The sequence below is a fragment of the Rhincodon typus genome, chromosome 29, assembly GCF_021869965.1.
Source record: "Rhincodon typus isolate 14 chromosome 29, sRhiTyp1.1, whole genome shotgun sequence".
NCBI lineage: Eukaryota > Metazoa > Chordata > Chondrichthyes > Orectolobiformes > Rhincodontidae > Rhincodon > Rhincodon typus.
The window spans coordinates 1,530,899-1,538,876 of NC_063360.1; the positions used below are offsets into that span (position 1 = coordinate 1,530,899).

Consider the following 7,978-nt stretch of genomic DNA (forward strand, 5'->3'; position numbering starts at 1 on the left):
CTCTCTGGGTCAGCTGTCCCCAGGCGGTCACTCTCTGGGTCAGCTGTGCCCAACTGGACAGTGTGTGTCACTCGGTCAGTTGCAGTAACAGCATGAGCTGGCCATTATATTACATGGGAACCTCTGTATTGAACTTTCTGGTAATCAGGGCCTGTATTTGACTATTGTAAAGCTAAATCCAATCTCTCCAGAATGACTCTAGTAATGCCCCAGCAACAGACTCGCCCCAGCCATCACTATAGGAATGACCAAACATTTGGTCAAGGAAGCCGGCTGAGAGAATGATCGGCTCAGAGACCTGATCTCTTTTTCTTTCTAATACTCCTCAGACCCAACACATCACCAGCTCTGACACCGCCCCCTCAGATGCCGCCCCCTCAGACGCTGCGGCTCATCCTCACACAGAGCAGTGCCCCCATTTGGAAGGAAAACAGGGATTGAGAATGGGAAGCTAACAAATAATCACCCTCCCTAGCTAAAGACTATGATTCATTAATTTTTATTTTCCAGCTGAGGAGCTAATGATATTTCACAATCTTTAATTTCAATCTTTTCCCAAACTCAGTCTTAAAAATAACAATCAATCACTTATCAAATGTTGTTTGTGGCGAGAATTCCAAATTTCTCCCAGGCTTTATATGAGAATGTGATCATAATTCCATTCCTTGAAGACTGAGCTGTTATGTTCCTCCAGAATGAAACTCCCTAACCATTTTAAACACACTACCTTGTTATGCTGAAATCTTTGACCAAACCATCTATAAATTCCGGAAAGTATATCCTTAGATTGATTATGACAGACTACAACAACATACAATGCGTTCCCTCCAATGCCAATATATTCTTCCCAAGGTGTAGCACCTAAAACTGTTCGCAGTGGGTCTAACTAGGGCTCTCTGCATGTTCATTCCTTTTTGTTGGGTCATGGTCAATGGTGTGATCCCAGAAAAACATGAACCACTTTCTCTACCTTGGGAGCCTCCTCACGACGTTGGCGGACAGAGATGATGGAGCTCGTCATTGCCACCTCCAACTTGTCTATGGCTGACTGAGAGAAAGGGTACTGAAGAACCAGGACCTCAAACCCAGGACCAAGTGGGCAGCAGAGACTCTGTGCTCCTATAAACTTCAGAGATTGGGATGATCTACGACAGGCACTGCCCAAGTCCTATCAGTGTTGCCTTCTGGTGCCAAGAACAATGGTCTAAAAACAGCATTTTGTCCCGTGCCAACTTACCCAGCAATGAAGCAGTAATCCACAAAACCAGTCCTGTGCGTCCGGCACATATCCGAAACCAGACTCCTGGAGCAGGACCCTAGCAGAAACACTTTGGGGATGTCCTCAAAAAAACATTCCTGAAGAGGTCAGATATCCCAGTGGTTCCCATTGGCTTGTGGTTGGCCAAAATTGGAAAGGTTCATTCAGGAAGGTGGCCAAGCCATTGAGAGACTTTGTAGGAAATATGCAGAGGCAAAGACGAGCCACCAGGGGGAGTGCACAAACCTCCGAGCGGCCTGTCCAGGCTTGGGCCTTCAAACAGCAACTATCCCTCGGGGTGGCATAGCATGGACCAAGCAGCCCCCTTTGAACCCAGCAAACCAGAAAAAGCAAGTCATCCTTGCTCGTGAAGCACTGCCTGAGGCAAAAATAACCACACGTTAGAACCACTTAATTGATTGCAAAAGTGTTTTGGGATGGATGACTTGAGGAGGTGACAGGCACTATATGAATGCAAGTCTCCCTTCTACTACAATTACATCCACAGTATTACTGTCCTGTAATCATCAGTCTGTTGTTTATTTGTTAATTAATGGTTGTAGTGAGATCTAAAGGTATGTTTGTCAGTCCGGGTGCACAGTAGGTACAGGAGTCATGGCAAATTGAGCAAACGCTGAACTCATTGGGTCCAGTTGCTAGTTGTGGCATCAGTGTGAGATCCCAAAGTGCTGACTGTGGGAAACGCAGAAAATGTGCAAACAGCAGACCCACCTCCAACCACTCAACAAAGTGGGCTATATCATGGCCAACCAGTTTCGTGTTGTCAGCGGCAACTGGGTAGTGTTGGTGAGCTCGGGTTAACCAATCGACCACAATAACATTGGAGTCTGCCTCCCTCTCGTACAAGGCAAGGACTAGCTTCGGAATCCAACTCTCAAACATTCCTGTGACCTAGACAGCGTGTGTATCAAACATAATAATAAACATGGCATTACTGGCTTGCTCCAAAACACTGTTTAAACCAGTATGTGAGTAATGGCTGGAAAACACGGTCAAAATGGGTCAGCCCAACATGGAGAAATGTTAATATTGGAATTCCATGGGGTGTGTTTGAGGGAGCGTTGATATAGGATTGTGGGGGGTGTTTGAGTGGAGCGTCATAGATCATAGAATCCCTACAGTGTGAAAACAGATCCATCGGCCCAACAAGTCCATGCCGATCCTCAGATCATCCCACCCAGACCCACCCCCCTATAACCCACCCAATCTACACATCCCTGAACACTATGGGCAACTTAGCATGGCCAATCCACCTAGTCTGCATATCTTTGGACTGTGGGAGGAAACCGGAGCACCCGGAGAAAACCCACACAGACACGGAGAATGTGCAAACTCCACACAGACAGTCACCCGAGGATGGAATCAAACCCGGGTCCCTGGTGCTGTGAGGCAGCAGTGCTAACCACTGAGCCACTGTGCCGATATCAGATTGTAGGGAGTGTGTTTGAGCAGGAGCATGCGCGAGGGGAGTGTTCATATCGGATTGTGGGGAGTGTTTTGTGGTTAATTGTGCACCTTTGGCCTCTAAGTTCCAGTTAATGCTATAGTTTATTGTGACAATATTTGTTATGAATGTGTATTTCTTTAATGTGTCTGACATGAACAAGTCCAGTTTCTGAACGCACACAAAGAATGCTGGTGGATGTTTTAAAGAGCCAACATACCGTCCATCCATGTATGACCAAGAATGTCCTGGCAGTTTGGTTGAAATTGCACTGTCTGATGGTTTCCAGCTGGCCAGGGATCAAGTAGCAGGAATCCTCCTCTGGATCCAAGGCAGTTCGAAGGGAAAACTTTGTCTGGACCTTGCTGTAGTCCTTTTCAGTTTGAGGACCTGTCAAGAGATAAGAACAATTCCTCATGGTGTTGCAATAAATACGCTCGCAGGATTTGAAAGGGTGATAGGATAATTTCAGGGCAGGAGACCAGGTTGAAGTAAGTAAGCAAGTCAATATGGATTGGTGTAGGAGCCAAAATGGTTTCACTGAACAAGGAGATGGGATATATGGAGAAGTGGTGATGAAATTGATTTTCAATGTTAGGATGCACAGTAGTAGAGGGAGAGGGGGTGACTAGACAATGGATGAATGTGGCAGGGCATGTAGAAAACTGGAGAGATGGGACAGGATTAGCTGAATGGGAATAGTAATTGGCTGTATTTCATTGCAGGAAGTGTGGGTTGTGTTGTGTCACTGCACTAGCAACCCAGGCTATCAGGCCAATGTTCTCAGTTCTGGCTTTCAATCCCACAATGCAAATGGCAAAATGAGAATTCAATTAAAAATATCTGGAATTAAAAGCTAGCCTAATGATAACCTTCCAATCCCCGTCAATTGTGGTTTAAAACAACAATCTGCTTCACTAATGTCCTTTATAGAAAGAAACCTGCTGTCTTTACCAGGTCTGGGCCTACACGTGACTCCAGACCACAGCAATATGGACTCTTAACTGCCCTCTGAAATGGCACCAACAATCCACATTGTTCCTGTATAATTACAATGGACAGTAATTGGCCCAGCCAATTATGCCCACCTCCCACAACTGAACGAAAAGAAAAATAGGCTCAGGCTTGTATGTGGCTGAGAAATGCAAATAATAATTAATTGTAATAAACTGTGTATTGGATTCTCCAAAACCACAACATCCACGCCCAGTTTTGTTTTGTGTTACACCCTATTGGAGGTAAACTCGTGCCACACAAGATCCTTACCTCTACAGAAACTCCTGTGTTTGCCCTGGTCTACAGAGAAGACAGGTCATTAAACATGGAAAGACTTAGCTAGCTTGTCACATTAGTCTCTCTCTTCTACTGCCCAGTTACCCCAAATATGGTCATGTCTAGTAGATTCCATGTGCCTGGTATACATGATTGGATAACAAAATACCTTTCATAGCCAGAACCCAAGTAATTATGCACAATGGCTTCACTTCACCCAGTTGAGCACCTGAATACTTTGCTATTGGGTAGCAGATGGCCCTTATACATACCCTTCGATTGCTCCTAGTGAAGCTTTGCAGATGGTAGCAATGACATTAGAAAGTAGAAAGCACCATAATGCAAATGTACACCCATCTTTGACTGTGATCCAAGGCACTACAGTACAGTTTGGGTCATTTTAAAATTCAATTTGTGGTTTCAAGTTCGTAAATTCATAAAGTCATTTTCAGAAAGCATGGTTTCACAACACACCATCTACTAACCTGAAGCAGAAAACAGAGCTGAAACATTATAAGGTGATAATAAAGGTTGTTTTACTTATCCAAATAGCATATCTTCCACGTTTTCACTCACTAAGTAAAGTTGCTGTGAATTGTCTGGATCTGCTCAAATAATTTCCAGACAACTTAGAGTCATAGAGTTGTGCAGCATGGAAACGGGCCAACTCATCCATGCCGACCAGATATCCTAAATTAATCTAGCCCCATTTGCCAGCATTTGGCCCATATCCCTCTAAACCTTTCCTATTCATGTTGCAATGGTACCAGCCTCCATCACTTCCTCTGGTAGCTCATTCCATACATGCATCACCCTCCAAGTGAAAACGCTGCCCATTAGGTCCCTTTTAAATCTTTCCCCTCTCACCTTAAACCTATGGCCTCTAGTTTTGGACTCACCCACACTGGGGAAAAGACCTTGGCTATTCACTGTTTCTGTGCCCCTCATGATTTTATAAACCCCTACAAGGTCAGCCCCCAGCCTCCGAAGCTCCAGAGAAAATAGCCTCAGCCTATTCCGCCTCTCCCCATAGCTCAAACCCTCCAATTCAAACAAGACCTTTCCATTCTGGAGAAGCTACAGTGTGTTTGAATTTCCACTGTTCTCATCATGATCGATTGAGTTTATGATTCTCGCATATAAAAAAATTTCTGAAACTTCAAACTAATTGAATTGAGCATCTCACTGTTAATAATTGTGAACTGAATAGGATGATGCAAAAGTAGGATTGGCCATTTGAGATGGTAGTTTGCAACGTCAATATTATAGCTGAGTGCTTTAAGTCAGTTGTTTATTTAACCATGGATCATAATATCAAGCATTGCAATGCAATTATTTCAGATTAAACATTATTTTATTGCAGCTGCACCTCCAGAGAGAAGCTGTTAACCTGAGAGTGATCCATTTATTCTGACGCTGCTCTCTACCCTTTAATCAATCCTCTGTGATAATTAAATACCACATAGGAGCCCTTGTCTTGCACAGTCTTTTGTGTGGTACTTCATTGAATGCCTTTTGAAATGGAAATCTGATTGCCCATTATCAGTGCTGCTAGGTAAACCCTGAACAACACAGATAGATTTATAAAACTTAATTTCCTTTTCATAAAACCATGTTAATTCTGCCTCATCGTGTTAGGATTTTCTAATAGTGTGACTAACTTTTGTTAGGCATGTAACAGTTTCGCAGTATACAGTTGGTGTGCCTATTGTGCAACTCTGACTGTATTACAGTAGCTAACAGTTACAAGTGATTGTTTAGCAATTTAGAGCTTCTCCTAAGGCATATTTGTTTTTCAGTTTGGTTAGAAATATAATTGTGTTGCAGTTTACTGTTATATTTGTGGTTTATACCTTCAGGTGTGAATGTATTGAAGTTTAGAATGATTGTAGTTTACTATAGCTGAAGTATAAATGCATTACAGTTTGATTTATGACATTACTTGGAACTTTTGCGGATGAAGTTTAGATGTGTTAGCACTACAAATTACTGTTTTGAGGCTGCAATGCAATTTATTTTGACGTGACTGTATTAGGGTGAACACATTTGGGACAGATTGCAACTTACAGTTTATAAGACTGTTGAAGTTTACACTTTGAAAGGTGACTGTATTGCGGTTGCCATTCTATGAGTGTTAAAAGTTTGATATGTGTTACAGTTTTATATTTTGTTTACTGACTCTTGTTATTTACATTTGGACGTGAGTGCTGCAGGTGTAACAGTGTTGCCCAGGTTGTACAGGCTGAGTTGTGGATCTCAGGCATCATGCGCCTGTCAATCTCAGAGCTGCCGCTGAGCAGAGGGAGGAGATTGTACAGTTCCACGCTCTAAGGACTGAGGTTACTATCGGTCAACGCCAGCCCCTGACATTGTCAGCAACTCTGTATTGATAAGGGATCGGTGAAAACAGACAGAGACGTCAACCACCTGCTGCTGCTGCACAACCAACAACAAACTCTCTAACATGTTGATCTTTTCTAACCCATGTCATCTACGAATAAGCTTCATTGAAAACACAACGCTGATTGAAGTTCACGTTTGAGTGCTATGATTTGAGGTGCTGAATGAAATAATGAACCACGGTCATTGCTTTACCTGTGGGACTGGACGGTTGGTTCGCTGACACTCCGGTGAACGTAGGCAGAAAGATACAAATCCAGGCAAAGTAACCTGCTCCTGCCATTGGTCGCCGGCTTTCCACTTCGGTTCGATTCTTTTTTGAAAGAGTAACTTTCCTTCCCTCAGAACTCTCTGAGTGAGCTACTCCAGCTGTCTTTACAGATCCCAGGCAGAGATGTCTGCTCCCGACTCTTGTGGAGCTCTTTTATATCTTTACTCTCTGTCTCTCTCTCTCCTCATCTGCCTCTCCCTGTGTTTCTGGGTGTGTCTCTATCTCTCTCTGTCTCTCCTTGTGCCTGTGTCTCTATCTCTTTCTGCCTCTCGGTGTCTGTCTGTCTCTCTATGTATTTCTCCCTGTGTCCTTATCTCTCTGTCTCTCCTTGTGTCTGTGTCCCTATCTCTCTCCCTGTGTCTCTCTCGCTCTCTGTCTGTCTCTCCCTGTATCTGAGAGGTCTCTCTCTCTCCCTGTGTCTGAGTCTCTCTCTGTGAGTCTGTCTTTATCTCTCTGCTTCTCCCCGTCTGCGTGTTTCTCTCCCTCTCTGCGTGTGCCTCTACCTGTGTCTGTTTCTCCCTGTATCTATGTGTGTGTGTATCTCTCTCTGTGTTTGTCTCTCCGTCCCTGTGTTTTGCTCCCTCTCCCTGTTTGTTTCCCTGTCTGTCTGCCCGTGTGTGAATCTCTCTCTCTGTCTCCCCTCACTGTGTGTCACTAACTCTCTCTCTGTTTGTCTGTTTCCCCCCCTCTCTCTCTCTCTGTGCCTGTCTGAATCTCTCTCACTTTCTCTAACTCTCCTTGTGACTGTGTCTCTCAGTGTTTCTCGTGTACGATCCTTCTCTACTTGCAGCTCTCTCACTCTGGGATTTTCCTCCTTCTACGTTTTCTAGCCGCTCTGGTGTGATATGCTAATCGCTGCCGATCTATTGGTTAGTCGTTGACCCCAGGATAGAGTCTTTTCCCTTGGAAAGTTTATTTTTCCCTCTGGCTGGTTTCCAGCCTGCTCCAAGCTGTTAATACGTAGCTGCAAATCTGCCGCCTCCTTGCATTCATTCATTCAGCATTCCCAACATGTTCCAGTGCTGTGCGAGCAGGAGACGTTGTGACAGAGCGAAGCAACTCCTTCAAACACACACACACACACACACACAGGGACACCAGTTTACAGTGCTGCCCCGTTTCCACATGTACTGCTGCTCTGCTGTCATTGCTGCTTACCAGCGTGTGACAGCAAGCAGGATTTGATTGATATTCCCTTTAAGCCCATTTCCCCAGTGTTGTCAGTTAAGGACATTCCCAGATTTCATATCCAAGGCCAGCTGTGTCACTGGGTATCAGAGAGAAGTTTTCAGCTTCCGCCACACAATGTCCT

General features: G+C 44.3%; 1 protein-coding gene across 1 annotated transcript in view; it reads right to left on the reverse strand.

Annotated features, from left to right (window-relative positions):
* LOC109922304 (lipoprotein lipase) overlaps positions 1-6,921 on the reverse strand; it is a 28,045-nt gene extending 21,124 nt beyond the window's left edge. Inside the window, exons 1-3 of the mRNA XM_048613880.1 lie at positions 6,591-6,921; positions 2,944-3,113; positions 1,991-2,170 (exon numbers count right to left, since the gene is read on the reverse strand). Coding sequence (XP_048469837.1) covers positions 1,991-2,170; positions 2,944-3,113; positions 6,591-6,678 — 438 coding nt within the window. The 5' untranslated portion in view covers positions 6,679-6,921. The remainder of the gene's footprint in view (positions 1-1,990; positions 2,171-2,943; positions 3,114-6,590) is intronic.
* Positions 6,922-7,978: the final 1,057 nt, after the last annotated feature.